The sequence below is a fragment of the Calonectris borealis genome, chromosome 1 (assembly GCF_964195595.1).
Source record: "Calonectris borealis chromosome 1, bCalBor7.hap1.2, whole genome shotgun sequence".
Lineage (NCBI taxonomy): Eukaryota > Metazoa > Chordata > Aves > Procellariiformes > Procellariidae > Calonectris > Calonectris borealis.
In genome coordinates, this window is record NC_134312.1 from 27,808,472 (window position 1) to 27,824,035 (window position 15,564).

A 15,564-nucleotide genomic window follows, 5' to 3' on the forward strand; every position below is an offset into this window, starting at 1 on the left:
TGTTCCTTCCCGCTGCGGGGTCAGCGTGCGGCGCTCGTGAGGGGGCACGGAGGGGGGGTCCGCTCCCCGGTCTCGCCTCTCTCACACCCACCCCCCTTTTCCCGCAGCTTGACACAGGGCGGGCGGCTGCGCCCCGTCTCTCCGGGCGGGCTGAGGTGGTGACAGCGGCCGGGGCGGTGGGAGCTGTCAGACCAGGGCGGGGGGGGAAACGTTGATCTTTAACCCTTTGCCGGACGCGCGAGGAGCTTGCTTTCTCCTTCCTCCCGTGTGGCGTTTTCGGCGCCGGGGCTGCGACCTTTCCCCTCCCCGCCCCGATGTGTGGAGCCGTCTCCACTCCCCAAGCCTGCGCCCCGGGGGCAGGATCTGGCTCCCCCCTTAAAATATCCCCAAAAGCCGAGCAGAAACCCCCCTCCCGGCGTCTCTTCCCTGCGGGTGGGTGAGGCGCCTGGGGAGGTGGAGGGACGCGGTGTGGTGCCAGCCGGTTAAAACGGTGGCGGGCGGAGGCTGCGCTCCCCTTGGCGAACGGTGGCCTCCTCTCTCCCGCTCACCGGCCCGACCCCCGGGCAGGGGAGCAGGGGTTCATCCCCTCGGGCGGCTGGCCATCCCTTCGGTGGGCCCTCGGCTGCTCACTGGTGCAGTGGCAGACCCCTCTCAGACCGGCAGCTCTCCCTCGCCCGGCGCATCCCAGACCTGGCGTGGTCAAATCTGCCTGGGGACCGACCGGGGCTAATCAGCCCCTGTTAATCGCCTGGTTGACAGCCGTCGTGAGAGCGCGGTGGCCAGGTCCAAAATCAGGCTGTAAGTGCTCGGCCTTGTAGTGACGTGCAAAGTTTAGGGCAGTAAAACCGCTGTGGTGCACGGTTTGCTTGCGATCGTTTCAGAAGGTGATGACCCCCGAAGAGAGGGGACACTAGTTTGTGAAATTGAGGTTATTGCTGGCTTTTTTTTTATTATTATTTTGTTTTCTTTCAAACAGGCACTAATTCTTATCTGAAACCCTGTTCCAACTGTGCACTTAATCTTCCTTGCTTGTTTTAACTTCTGCAGTGTTGTGGAAATTTGAGTTTTACTTAAAAAAAGTAAACCTTACACAGTGAATATTTATAACATCACTGTCTTTTAAAACAATGACATAACCATAACATAAATGAATATTAAGGTAAGAATTCATAAAAGCAGACTATTAAATACTTTAAAGTCCTAGTTTTGAGTAAAAAATATTTATACTAAATTCTTTAGTATACTCATATTATTACTGCCTTAAGTTTCAGTTTTAAAAACTCAAACTAGTAGCTCGTAATTGAGTAGCACTCCAATATTGTCCTGTTAGGCAGTGCAGTGTAAGCCGCTCATGCAATTTGGTGTTCTCATTGTAGAAGGTAGGAGTGATAGCTCTAAACTGCACACTGCTTTTAAAATATTTTTTAAAAACTGAAAAGATGCTAGGAAGTAACCTATGTGTTGCTCCCTAACAAAAGTAATAGCTATACTTAAGCAATAACAAAATATTTTTTAAATTACTACTTCTATTTTTAATTTGCCTTCAGTCATTAAATATTTAATATTCATTTTCATTTTTTTTCCTTGCTAATATAAATGTTGTTCTGTTGATTTCATTTTATTTCTTGTAGAGGAAAGTAAAAAGAACTCCTCTGTGTTAAAAAAATATTTGTACAATACTCCAATATTCCTTCTGAAGGGTTAGTATGAATAGAGTTAGTATGAATAGGACAGAATTAGGAATTGGATCATCTTGCTTACTTTTAGGACGACAGTAAGCATTCAGGTGACTATCTTGTAAGTCATGCTAACTTCAACTTATAACAAAATATTGTTTTCAGTACAGTTTTAGATTTTTTCTTTTTTTTTTTTTTTTTGAGTTCTCAGAATCCTGATTGCACAAATGGCGCTGTAAAAAACTATAAGAACAATATTTGTAATAGTAATATGTTAATGTGTAAATTTTATGGTGTAAGCAGGAGATGTATAACACAGGACGGTACAGTAGGGTTTCTTGATACTAAATGCTGTTATTGCATCTTGGTACACTATCAGTAACATCACTGGAAAAAAAGACTTTTTTTGCTGCTTTTAGAAGCACTGTAGAAAAGGATTAAAAGTTCCTCCCTCCCTCCTTTTTTTACATTCACCAGGGAATTTGTCTGAAAAAGCCTAGACTGTTCTATAGTGTGTTACATTTAGGAGCAAAGCTGATAATCTTGTCATTCTGAGTTTCCTTGGAGGGAGCACAGCACTTGGTAAGCCCACCACTTCTTTCCCACGAAATATTGGTATTTTTATCGTGGTAAGGATAACAAGGAAAAATGGCAGGGGAGTGGTTCTGGTCCTTTTTCATACCTGCACAGCTTGATTGTACTGAAGCCAGTGAAATTGTGTTGGTGCAATTTAGACTAGAATTGAGAGAAAACATATGTGTGTATTTTAAAACATCTTTGAATGACTTCCATCTGCATAATGTCTACCAATAATGATTATATAATAGCAAGAAATAATCCAATTTGACAGTCCTTTTGTTGAAACATTGAACATCAGCCTGCTGCGCGTAGAGGGCTGGCTTGTAACATGTTACAGCTTCAGCGTAGCTTTAACAAAGCCTATGAAAAGCCTGTTATATCATCACAAAGTTCGTTACAATTGTTCAGTAAAATTTCTGGGTTTGATTTTGCTTGACCAGTGATCAAAAGCATAAATGTTATTTTTCTCTGAAAGACAATACCTTCCACTGTCTGTAAAACTGTACATACAGAGGATATAGGTAGAGTGGAATCTTGACTGCTCTAAAGTGAGTAGGGATTTTGTTGCTGTCTTCATCGATCAAAATTTCATTGAGGATGATGTGTGCATACCCAAAAGGATCAGCCTGGGTTGCTGTGAGCCACATAACAGTACAAAAAAGTTGCATTACAGAAAAAACTGTCAATATTTAAAAAAAAATGATAAATGGAGAGAAATTCCATGACACTTTGTGGTGACATTGTGTAGGATTTTATGCTTAACTTGATATATTCACTATCTATCGATCTGCAAGAACGCTTGTAGCAGAACTGCCATTCTGGCCAACATAGTGAAATGCTAAATAATTGTTTGATCAGATCAATTATACAGGCTGATTTAGATCAGTTGGAAAGATTCTTATCTGAAAAATATTGCAAGTAGCAGAAAATGAGACCATAACCCTAGAAAAGCAAAGGCTATACTCTTATTAGGGATTACATCCTGGAAAATGGTCACTTGCAAAAGGACTTTGATTAACTACCACTGTCCTCATCTGAATACAAGTTCTCAGTGTAGCGTTATTGTTCAGAGAAATTATTTTCATCTAGTCAGATGCGTGATGCTGTTGTGGTGTTCCAACATATAGGTGAGATGCAGAGGCAGCACAGTTCTGTCTGTTTTAGTCCTGCTGCTCCTCTGTGATGAAAGATTGGTCTTGATCCATCTTTCAGTGATAAACTTCAAACCTCCTTTCTGCCTTTCCTACCCGTACTCCAAACTACAGCATTGCCTTTTCTGTGTCTTCTACTCCATGACCTGCAGCACAGCCTCGCTTTCCTTGTTGTGAAGATCCTGGGGGATGAGAAAAGAAAGCCACTGAGTATAGTCCACTTTGTAAATGTTCCTTTCTCTTCCAAATGTGGACTTATCACACTGTCTGTCATTAAAGGTGAAGTGCAGAGGGGCAATGCTGTGAGCCGGATGTGTGAAAGTGGTATGGAGGTGCAAATCTGTAGGATGCAGTACGTCCTGCTGTTTTCCCAACTGCTTTGACTTCATTTGTGTAAGTGTTGCTTTGGCTTCAGAGGTGATAGAGCAAGATAAGAACAGAGATGGAAATTGGGATGGGAAGGAAGGAGCTCAGGAAGACAGCAGTTTGAGGTCTGCTTCCACACCCACTCCTACCCAAGAAAGGGATCCATTGATTTACAATACCTGTGTAATCCTTGAATATGTAAATGGAAAGGTGTCAAGTAGGCTTAGAGAAAAGGTACTGCTTCTATGGTATGTGAATTAAAGCTTTCTTGGGCATTGATTTTTGCTTCTATTGTAGCACAGGGTAAGGTGTAAAATTCTGGAAGACTTAAAGACAGCTTCTGGAAAACTTCTAAAGATAGCTTCAACAATGTGTACCTGTATCTGGATCTAATCCTATACTAGTCTCCTTAGAAGTGACTTATCTGAAAGCAACTTTCTGAATAGAAATTACCTGTTAAATTTAAGTAAGAGTTTAAACATAGTTACTGAAGGGTTGTGAGCCTAGATCCATAAAAAAAGACTTAGTTACCTAACTTGCACTGAAATAAAAAATGACTAAGTACCTTTGTGGCTGTTAATAGATTGCAAACATGTTTTAACAGCTATGACAATACCTGGGTATGTGTAAAGGTCAGTGTCTTACTAATTTTGGAGGGGCTGGTTTTTTTGTTTCCAAAATAAATTTCCCAGTTTTGAGGTGTATTTATGTTTAATGTTGAAGCTGTTAAAAGTTTTGCAGTTAGCTCAAGCCAAAAAAACCCACAGCAACTAAACAAAACCTCCCCCATACCTTTTAAAGAAAACCTTTGAAAAACCCAGAAAGCAAGGGAGCTGTGCTTGGGGAAGAGGAGGGTAGAATAAGCAGGTAACTTCATGTGGTGAACAATCCAATACAAGTCATTGAGCTAATGGATGGGCATAATTAAATGCATGTACAGTCCCCTCATGATCCCTCAGATATGATTGTATGAAATTTTATAAAAGTCCTGGATGTTAACATCAGATGATATTCTTTTCAGCAAGAAAAACTCGGTCTTAGTTGAGGAGCAAGTTCTACAGCATTGCTTTTCCTTGAAAGATATTTCTCTGCCTTCGTATTTGATTCTGTTGCCAAGATCATTCCCATAGGTCACATCTTACTTCTTAAGTTCATCTTCGATGGAGTGGGAAATGGACATGTATTTTTGCATCAGATAATTTCTGGACAAGCATGGGATCACAGACTCTTACCCTAGCTTCAGACTAAAGAACAAGCCTTCCACAGCAAAAGCAATAAATGGTGGTTTTCCCTGAAGTACTCATGAATACTGTGTGGATATTATAACCACTTCTTTTAATACTGTCTCTGTTTGCCGTTTTCTTTATTAGAAAAGGGTTAGGATTCATTTGACCACATACCCATGTTTATGTTGAGCTAAGTCTTAAACTTCCTTTTCTAGTTGGGGAAGTAAGTGGTTAGAAGGAATAACCTGTTTTAGAAACAGGTTTGTGAGTGGTTTTTGAGTGAAGTGACTTAGGCAGCTGAGTCTTGGAGGTATGGATGGGGTTCAAGACACTTAAATTTAGATGTCTACATGTATGCACAGTGTTTAATATTCTATTACAGTCAGTGGAAATAAGACCAATACAGTCAGTGGAGCCATGATCAAATAGTTCTGGTGGCTGGTTAGCTGAATAGCTTTCTTGGTTGTTTTGACTAGGCAGATCAGTTCTCCGTTGAAAATAAAGAGACATTAGGTACCTTACATAGCTTATATAGAGCTTACATAGCTTACACCTACCTTCAGGTGTCTTACTCCTATCTTAAGGGCTTCCTTTAGTGGTCCATATGTGATACTCTGGGGTATCCCAGCTGGCCTTCTGCTACCAGTCCAGATGGCATAGATGATTCTCCTAAGACCTGTATCAGATCTACCTGTCCCAAAAAGATATCTCTGATCCCCTGGACATTTCAAATCACACTCGATACTTCTATGTAGGCAACTAAATAGAATTAGTCAAAACAGATTTATATGTCTTGGTCAGATGAATTGTACCTGGAGGGCATACTTGATGATGTGAAATGTATGAATCAGGGTTGTTTTTCCCTGGTGCAGTTGTTTCATGGGTCTGACAGATGTGAGGCCATCATGATATTAAAAGTTTACTTTGTATAGCCTAATAAGTAATAGCAAATCTTTTTATTTTTAGAACCTCATCTTGGAAGTCTGCTTTGTGAATCCTCAAGAGGATTCTTGTGTGTATTTAATGGAACTCAATAGAAAATATGTTACAAATGTAGATATATACTTTTCCCTTCCCTTCTGAAAGGACTTCTTTTTTTTGGCAGCTGTTCCTTATGTGTTTACCTGTACACCATTTTTATACTTTTCCTCCCCGTCTTTCCACTTCAGTCCTCAATTATGCTCCACAGGTTTCTTTCCCAAGTCTTGAGTTCTTACCCAACTCCATCTTTAAAAAGGCTGTGTAGCTGCTTTCTGAGCAGGAAGGAGCTTGTTTTCCGTGGTTATTTGTGATTAATCCACAGCTAACTTCTTTTTTGCCTCTGTTCTGCTTAGGGAAAGTACAAAGCTGTGGCTTTTATACTTTACCTATTCAGACTTCTGCTGAAGGCAGCTGCTGTGGTAGCACAATGAACAGCACTCTTAGCTCCTGCATTGCCAGTATTATCAACTGGGCTAGATCAGCAAAACCAAACCATAGGCACTGCCAATCCATCACAAGAATTTTTTTTTTTGGAGGGAGGATGGTGGGATAAATGTAACCCTAGAGACTTTTACCATCTCTGCTCTAAATAGCTATGCATGTGGGAAAGAGTCCCTTCTGTGCCTCTTGGTGACCTTCCGATTTCATCCTTTTTCCGTCTTTTCTCTTCCACCAAAGAGGTGGGAAAATGCCTGTCCAGTTTGATCACTGCTGTCCTAAGTTGTCCTTCTCTTGTTCGGAAGAGAAGTTTTTGTCTTCTTTTTGGTTCATAGTAGAGCTTCTTTTAATCTTTAGCAATGCAGGTTATCATTTTGCCTATGTTGTTTTTGTGATGCATGCACAGGTGGTTGAATGAGTTTTAGCTAACTAGCTGTTTGCTCTATTGTCAGTGCACTTGCTGCCAGGCAACACACACCCCTTACAAAACTGATCTGAAAAATAACGTTTGGAGTTTTAGAGACGCAGAGGACTGAAGTTGTAGTCTTTTTCAGGTACTTCATTCTTATAAATCAAATAAACCAGACATTTTTAAATCCGAAAGAAGTAGAGAAAAAAGTTCTCTTGTGTTTTGGTTCTGTATGCCAAATTTCACCCTGGGGCAACATATTCATGTATCTCTGTTATAAAACCAATCTAATGGATGGCTCGGTTACATAGTTGTTAAATTGTTGGTTAAATTGTTACAGCTTGGCACTCTACCAGAGGTATTGTAGCTAAACCCCAGATGACACATAAGCCATGAGCTACTAATGCAGTCTTTATTTTCTGGAGATCTAAGACTTACTGCGCCACTGGAAGATGTTAGGAAGATTACTTTTCTAGATCTAAACAACAGTTTTCTCTATGATTTAGACAAGCTCCATCTGAATAAGAACTTCAGGCAAGCCTGCTATTACTGACATTTTGGTCCCCAGAAGATGGCAGGGAAGTGTTTAAGAGAAAGGATAGTTTTATTTCATTATATGTTTTATCTACCCAAATCTTAAAAATATTTTTACAACTATGCTTGAGAATATATTAAAACTTTAAACTATGTACTTTGATCCATTTAAGTTAAGCTACATTGTAGCTCTATAAGTGCTGATTCAGATTTGTGCGTGGGGAGGAGGAGTGGTAGCTTCTTCAGCACCTGCCCTGCACACTCTTATCCTGCGTGAGGGGATTCAAGGTTGCTTATCCATAGTGAACAAATCTAAGATGTCCTTAAACTACTGGAAGAAAGTGGTCACTCTAGTTTTGGAATTTGTTGGATAAAGTTATGAAAAGAAAGGCTCAGTGGGCATAAAATTATTCATAAACAAGAGTTGAAAAATGATGGCTCATATTTTTATTTAATGGTAAAATAATGATGCACAACTGATTGACACCATTTTTCATACACTAAAATAACTCTTCTATAAATGGATGCAGGTAATTTGGCCCAAAAGTTCACTTCTTTTCTCTTTCATCCAAAAAAGCTTTTAAATTCTTTATTTCACTTTTTCTGTTTGTGTGTCTTTTCTGGTTGATTTTGGACATCAGTTTTGGGAAATTTTGTTTGTTCTTTGTATGTATGTGAAGGCTTGTCTGATAGAATGTGTAACATGGGGAGTGTGGGTAATAATAGATTATGTTTTCTGTCTTTAATAAATCAGAAGTCATCAAACAAAAGTAGCTAATGGCAGACCGACAGCAAAGGTGGTGGTTCTTCATAAAATGTGTAGTTGTTCTGTGGAATGTTATGGATGCTAAAATTTCATAGAGATTCAAAAAGCAACAGGGCAAATTCACAACAGGTATGTCAGCCAAGGACTACTGCATGCGAAATCACAATTTCTGGCTCAGAAAGTGCATAAGCTGAAAATTGCTGGAGGCTGGGAGAGTATTTCTAGGAGTGTTGTTATGTACTTGTCCTGCTCTGATACCGATTTCAAGGCATCCATTATTGGCTGCTTCTGGAGACAGGATGCTTGGCTAAGTGGGTTTTTAGTCTGATGTGCTAGGACTATTCATGTATGAAGTGGTTTTGCTAGTTCTTATTTCAAGTTCTTCAAATGAAAAATATAAAAACTAAGCTATGATCTTGTTGGTATGTCTTTCTATTAACATGTTTTGTGTTTATTTGCATCTAATTGTAAATTATCAGAGAGCACTTTTAATTGCTTGTTATTGTTTTCATATGTTCTAGTTCAGGGTGTGTACTTGAGCAAAATGTACTTTAGTTGCTTGATCAGATGCTTGGTTAAAAAAGCTCATCATTGCATCACATATGTTGAAGAATGCCTCTGATTTGTTAAGAATGTAAGAGTGTTTTCATTTATATCTTGTGGAAGACTGCAGAAATGAAAAGTTTCCCCTGTGATGTACAATCAGTCTTTTGACAAAAAGCTGCCCTGTGTTATACCTCCTGACAAGCTGAATTTACTGACTTGGAGAAAAGAGTAGGATCGCGTTTCTTGCACTGTGCTTTTGTGGATGCCCATTTTAACTTTATCCCTGTCTATCAGAAACCTTAGGTGCCTTTTTTGTCAGAGGGGGCAAGCATATTTAGAAAAGAAAGATAATGTAGTGGTTAAACCACTGAACGGAGACTTAAAAGACTGTTACTGAATATTGTGTTTTACACTACTTGCTTTCTGTGTGGTTTGGAAAAAATACTCGATATCTCTGCATCAGTTTTTCATCTGAAAAATGGAGACAGTTTTCCTCTGTTATAAAGGAAGTTATATGAATAAATCAACTGCTGTTCTTGAGCTATTAGATATTATGAAGTGGTTTGTAGAAGAAGGAGGGTGGGTAAGTGGGTCCTGCAATCTGACTGAATTAAATTTAGTAGTCAGAAGTGCTGAGAGTGAAATATGCTGCAGCCTGTGAGGTAAAATCTAGTCTACTGACTCTAGATTACGTGAGGAACTGTGTACATTTAGTAACTTTTTACTTTATACATGTCCGTAGGTTGGTGAGCATTGTATAGAATTGTGAGGAGCACTGTGAGAGGCTGCTGCAGTGTATGTTGGGAAAAAACCTTCAGAGAAATCGGTTGTTTTTCTTGATCCATCGGCATGGAGGGTAAGAGGTACCTTTTGGATTAGAGAAATAGCTGACCCAGGCAGCAAAAATAGAGGATAACTGTTGTTCAGTCTAGAAATACTGGGTGGGAGTGGATGTCCCTGTCCCTGAAACAGTTATGCTTAATAGAAATCATCGCTCCTCTTGTTGATCCATGCTGTTCACATAAATGAAGGAGCTCAATTCAATGTTCATCGAATGCAAATAGAGAAAGTTCTGGCACACAGTTCTCACTAGCCATTTGTGTATCTCTATGTGTTTTAACTACAAAGGAAAAATAGAATACAGAGTAAATCTAATACAGTTCTAGCTTTTGGGTAGTTTTGATATATGGCCTTCTAGGCTGAGGGAAGAACAACTATTTTGCCCTCTTCTTGCCTTGAGAAAGCAGAAATGGTACTTGCTTTAATTTTTATTGGATTTTTCTGCAATGAGGTTAAGGTCCTGGGTAGCTGAACTCTTACATTTCACGTCCTTCAGGGATAACAGACAGTATATCCAGATACACAGTTCAGCTAACTTGGCAACTGATTACTTCATACTGAAGATAACTAAGGGTCTGCACCTCAGGGCTTTGCTAGGAGACACATGTACATCATAGCAAGGACTAAGTAGTATTTCCTTTGCAGTGGATAACGTATTGGAAATGAAGCTGGTCAGCTGAATCTGGCACATGGAATAAATATTGTTTTCTCTCCCTTAAAATGATCCCCTTCTAATTTCACCAAGTGTATACTTGTGTTAGCATTATGGATATTGGTGAACAAGAGATTTGTATTAATCTTATCTACTACCTTTGTGATTTTGTAAACATTAACAACATTCCCCCCGCTCCACCTCCGAAATCAAGACTTCCAGCTTTGTAGTCTTTTGTCATATAGTTGTTACTCCTTCTCTCTTCATCCTTTTAGTTGGCCAATTCTGTACCTTCAGATGAGGACTTTATGCAGTACTTGAGATGTGGGTTTACCAGGGTTTTATATAGCGGCAAAATGAGGATGTTAACCTTGTAAGTGAGGACTTACGTGCCAACTCCCACATGAGGTAGATGTCCCTACCACTTCTCTATCCTTTTTCCAGGTTATTGATGAAGAAGTCGAATAAAACTGGTCCCAGAGGTGCCCCACTGCTTACCTGTCTCCATCTTGAAAAGTGGTTGTTACCCATAGTGTTTGCTTCCTATCCATGAAGTGTCTTCCCATCCAATACTGTTGGATAGGAGTTTCTGTGATAATATTTTGTATAGAACCTTGTCCAAAACTTCTTGGAAATCCAAATATATTAGTGTTCAGTGGATCCCCTTTACTAATGTGTCTATTGACATTGTTACAGAACTGTAGCAATTCATGAGGTGGATTTGGTTTTACAGAAGCCATACTGATATTCCCAGCATGCAGTGTTTATGCTTGTGCTCAGTGACCTTACTTGTCAGTATAAACTCGTTCTCCTATCTTGCTAGGGGTGGAAGTCAGACTTACATTGACCTTGGTAGCTGTGGAGTGAGAAGATATTGTTGCTATGAACTGTTGTTTGTCAGTGCCTCTTAAACCTGAACTGTACCCTCCAGCCAAACAAATGGGACTGCAAATAAAGCATACAGATAAGATTTCATGTCTTTTCACAAGTTGTGCTTCAAAAATTCACATTCAGCCCAGTGTACTGTGATGACTTGGTAGTTGTTTGCAAGTGCGGCACAGGTTACACTGGATTAGGTGTGCTGGGGTTTAGTTTTTTCACCCTCTCTTGCCTTCATCCCTCATGTGGTATTTCAGGTCTGCTGAACTGTTTCAATCTCTGTGAGCCTGCATATGGGAACTGTTAGTCACAAAGTTAGTTTCTTTACCATTTCACCCTTATCATTCACAAGACTTTGCAGGATCGATTCCTTGCAACAGTATAGGATTTGAAGCAGTATCATACTGGAGGGCTTTTAAATTCTTCACTTTAAATAAAAAAAATCAGACTATTTGCTATTAATATTGACTTTATATACTACAAATAAAGCCACCTCAACTTTTGACAGTTACAAATGTTTGAGGAACCCATAATTAGGATGCTGATTTGTCTATGTTTCAGATCTACAGTAACTATTGCAGTCAGTTAGTTAGTGTGTTCATCAGTGTTTTGTTTCTTACAGAAAAGAGAGTTTGATGTGGATAACTTGAGCAAGCCAGAATTGCGGATGCTTTTGAGTATAATGGAAGGAGAACTAGAAGCACGAGACCTTGTAATTGAAGCCTTGCGGGTAAGTTACTGGGTTGTTGTGGTTTGTTTTTTGTTGTTTTTTTTTTTTTAATTCTCTTTTGCCACTTCCTTTATACTGTACATAGAATATTATTAGTGGAAGAGTAAATTGTGATTTTTAAGTTTTAGGTTGACTAAATCTCAGTAATCACAAAATATGTTCTTGTTTAATTGTTGCCATTCAGTAATTCTATGTAATTTTGGTATAAAATACCAACAAAATTTCAGAGAAATAAGTGCGAAAACTGCAAAATTACTTCCTCCTTAAATTCTTTTGTATTATAGAGTCTGTTATTTGTGAAAGGAAGGAATAACTTCAAAGGAAAATTCAGTCCATTCATCATTTGTGCATTTAGTCTATTCAATGCATTCATTTTCTGTGAGATGGAAAGATGGACAAAATTGGATAGTTGTATCCATTAGGGAAAAGTTTTTATGGTGGGGTTTGGTTTTGTTTTGTTTTGTTTTTTAAATAAAAGGTGAAATATGGGATATATACTCTTAACAGCACTCACAAGTACTTGATTAGATTTTTGCTGTGCTAGGCACATGTGAAGGTAGGTTTTCTGCTTCAGAAGGTTGCAGTCTGAAAGGCAACTTAGAAAGTTGACTGGAAATATACAAACAAAACTGTATTTTAATCAAAAAATGATAAATTTTTATTACCATAATGACTTTAAAATTGATCTGGAACAGAATAAAATTTAACAGATCTGCCAAACAGACTGCAGGTTTAGGGGGGAAAACAGCCTTACATGGTTTGAAAATATTTATAGCTTCATAGGTGGATAGAGGGAAATTATGCCCTTTAAGGTCTTTTAAAGCAAAACCTCAATGTAATAAAATATATCTAATACTAGTTTTTAGTAGTATGTATAATGATTATCAAGTAGTGTGGGAACATTTTCCACTTGTAATGTCAGAGTAACCATTGTAAATGCATTTTTATTCAATTTTAATTTGTTTTGTGATGGCTTCAGATCACTTGATGCAAATGGAGCTTTAAAGTAGCTGTCATTGATGTACCTGCATTAATAACTAAACACTTTATAGGTATAAACCTATCCAGTTTTCATTTTGTAATGACAGTAAGATACTGGAAGCAATATGTTTCTGGGGGATTACCACACTTTGAAGTTATTTGATGTTTGGCCTTCAGGTGTATGCATATGTTGAAATGTACTGCCTTTTCATCTAGCTGTTTTACAATTTCACATTTCATTTGCCTGGACTAGGACTTTTTATTTTCCCTGACTGCCAGTTAAGGTTTTGTAAAAGGGGAAACAATGTGCACACCACATCCAGAATCTCTTTTTTTGGCCCTTCTAATTTTGGAGGAATGCAAATAGAATACTCAGACAATTTTCTCTAATACATATTAATGAACAAGCTACTACACTACATATCAAATAATGGATGTATTGAAATTGAATGAAATAAAAATTAAAAAAAAGAAGATTGCAGTACACATTTAATGATACTAAACATTAAACATTCAGGATAGTGCAGTCCCAGTGTTTTTTGATGACTAATATAGATCAATATAAAAAATAGCCCCATTTCACATAAGGTATATAAATGTTGAAAATTGGTTTTGTTTTGGTTTTTGTTTTTTTTTCTCCTGCATCTCAATTTCCAGTTCCTGTATTTTGCAGTAATATCCTCTAAGCAAAATCCACGTGGAACTCAAATCTTCCAGGCAGCTTGCCTGATTAGCTGTACCATACTGGAAAACTTGGAAGTTATACCTGCTGAAGAATTGTAGCATGATATCTTGGAATACGACACTTTTTGATCTTCTGGCTTCTTACTTGGGAAGCCACAAGTCAGCAGTATTAGCATCTGAAGTCTCCAAGCAGTGCACAAAATAAGCTACTAGATAGCCAAATATAGGTCTTTTATGAAAGAGAATGACAAGAGAATTCCATTGGAATTGTGTCAAATTTGGTACTTTGATTTGTTTCAACAAATTGGCATACATAATTTGTGTATCCTTAAAGCAAGGAGGAAATGGTTTTCATGTAAGTCTTATGTTATTATTTCAAAAGCTGATCAAGCTCTGTTTCAAAATTAGGAAAGTTTGTGACTGTGTGTTTGGGGAGTTTTTTGGGTTGTTGTTGTTTGTTTGGGGTTTTTTTAATCCTACTAGTACTGCAGGGGTCTTTCAAAGCCTAATTTCTCTGGTAGGTCAGAGCCTGATAATTTCTAGCCATATACTAGATACTTTTCCTCTTAAGTGATCTTCCTGACAGTTTTCAATCACTGTGGTATATAAATTTATTAAGCAGTTTTATGTGTTCTTGGTCTTTTTGTAAGACTATAGAACTGGATCTTTTAATCTTCTCTTAGAAAGTAACTGTTCATTCTTGTGGTTGTCATCTCCGATTTTTCTCTATAATCACTTAAGTTTAACTACATCATTCCTAAATGTGTGTGCCCTTATCCACACTAATTTGCAGGGTTTCACCGAGCATTTGTAAAATTTGTGCAATAAATACTACTTATGTATCCATTGAAAATACCTCTCCTGGAAAGTTCTGACTTTAAAGTGAATCAGTCTTGACTGATCACAAAAGAACTGATAACACTGAATATAATTAAAGACTGACTCACATGGTACTACTCTTAATCTGCACCTAGCATGAAGTTTCTCATTTTAACAAGACCTGTTTGATGCATTTCTGTTAGTCTGTCCTCTTCCCATTGTATAAATTCTTACACTGACCTCTCTTGTTTCCCACTTCATTAATTTTGTGTGAAGCCACATCATGTGCTTTACTGAAGATCTGAGACAGACCTAATGATTTTTCTCTGTCTATAAAGCCATTTTTGTAAAAAAACACACCCACCTTCAACATCCATAGGTAGGATTTCTTTTCAGGCTGACTCTTAAAGGAGCATGGTTCTCACAGTGCCAAATGTTTTTTCTCTTGGTATACATGACATATCATCACAATCCACACCTTATCCACAGTATTCCCTGGTGGAATGGAACGGGGATTTCTGACAGAAAGTTAAGGGGTAAGAACTAGGGAGCAGGAACAGTATTTTTGGATAAAATATGGAGTTGGAATTTGAGCCTTACTGGTTTTGGGTTTTTTTCTATGCCATGTTTTGTGTGTGTGTGTGTGTGTATATATGTGTGTATATGTATTATGTATTAAATCACTTTTAAAATCTTGTTTTAAATTAATTCTTTTCACTTATTTTAGAAATTTGCTTTTCAGGATTACAGTTTAATGCTTCTTGATATACTGTAAAAGTGTAATTCGCCTGCGTGGGTTCTGATGGATTAAGCACAAAACATTTCTGACCTCTTTGTTTTTGTGGATTGAGCCTCAGTCCTATATATGGAGCAAAATATACTACTTAATAGCTCATAGAAATCTAAAATAATAATCTTTTGAATGTGTTGTGGTTTTGTGACTTCTGGGGTTTTTTTTTGTTCTCTTATTTTAAAAATAGCTGTAAAATTATGCACAGTTTGACGTGTCAGTGAAAGAAACTAAACTCCAGAATGATACTCTGTATCAGTTAGTACTGTTGTAATATTGCTTTTCTAACAGGGAGACAATGCCCTTGGATTTCAGGGTTGTATTGTCTTCAGATGCTTGCCTTCTGGCTGTTCTTTTACAATGTATTCATTGTATCATAAAATGGATTTGTATTTTATGACTTTCAGTTTAATTTCTCTTGTTACTAGTAGCCATCAGAGAAGATGGCTACTAACTCCTCATTTAGCACTTTTAAGATTTTGCACAACTTTTTCTGCTTATTTAAAGCCTAGTTTCA

General features: G+C 38.1%; 1 protein-coding gene across 1 annotated transcript in view; it reads left to right on the forward strand.

The window, feature by feature from the left end:
• The window catches only part of CTTNBP2 (cortactin binding protein 2), an 89,535-nt gene that overhangs the window by 668 nt on the left and 73,303 nt on the right, over positions 1 to 15,564 (forward strand). Inside the window, exon 2 of the mRNA XM_075147152.1 lies at positions 11,666 to 11,773. Coding sequence (XP_075003253.1) covers positions 11,666 to 11,773 — 108 coding nt within the window. The remainder of the gene's footprint in view (positions 1 to 11,665; positions 11,774 to 15,564) is intronic.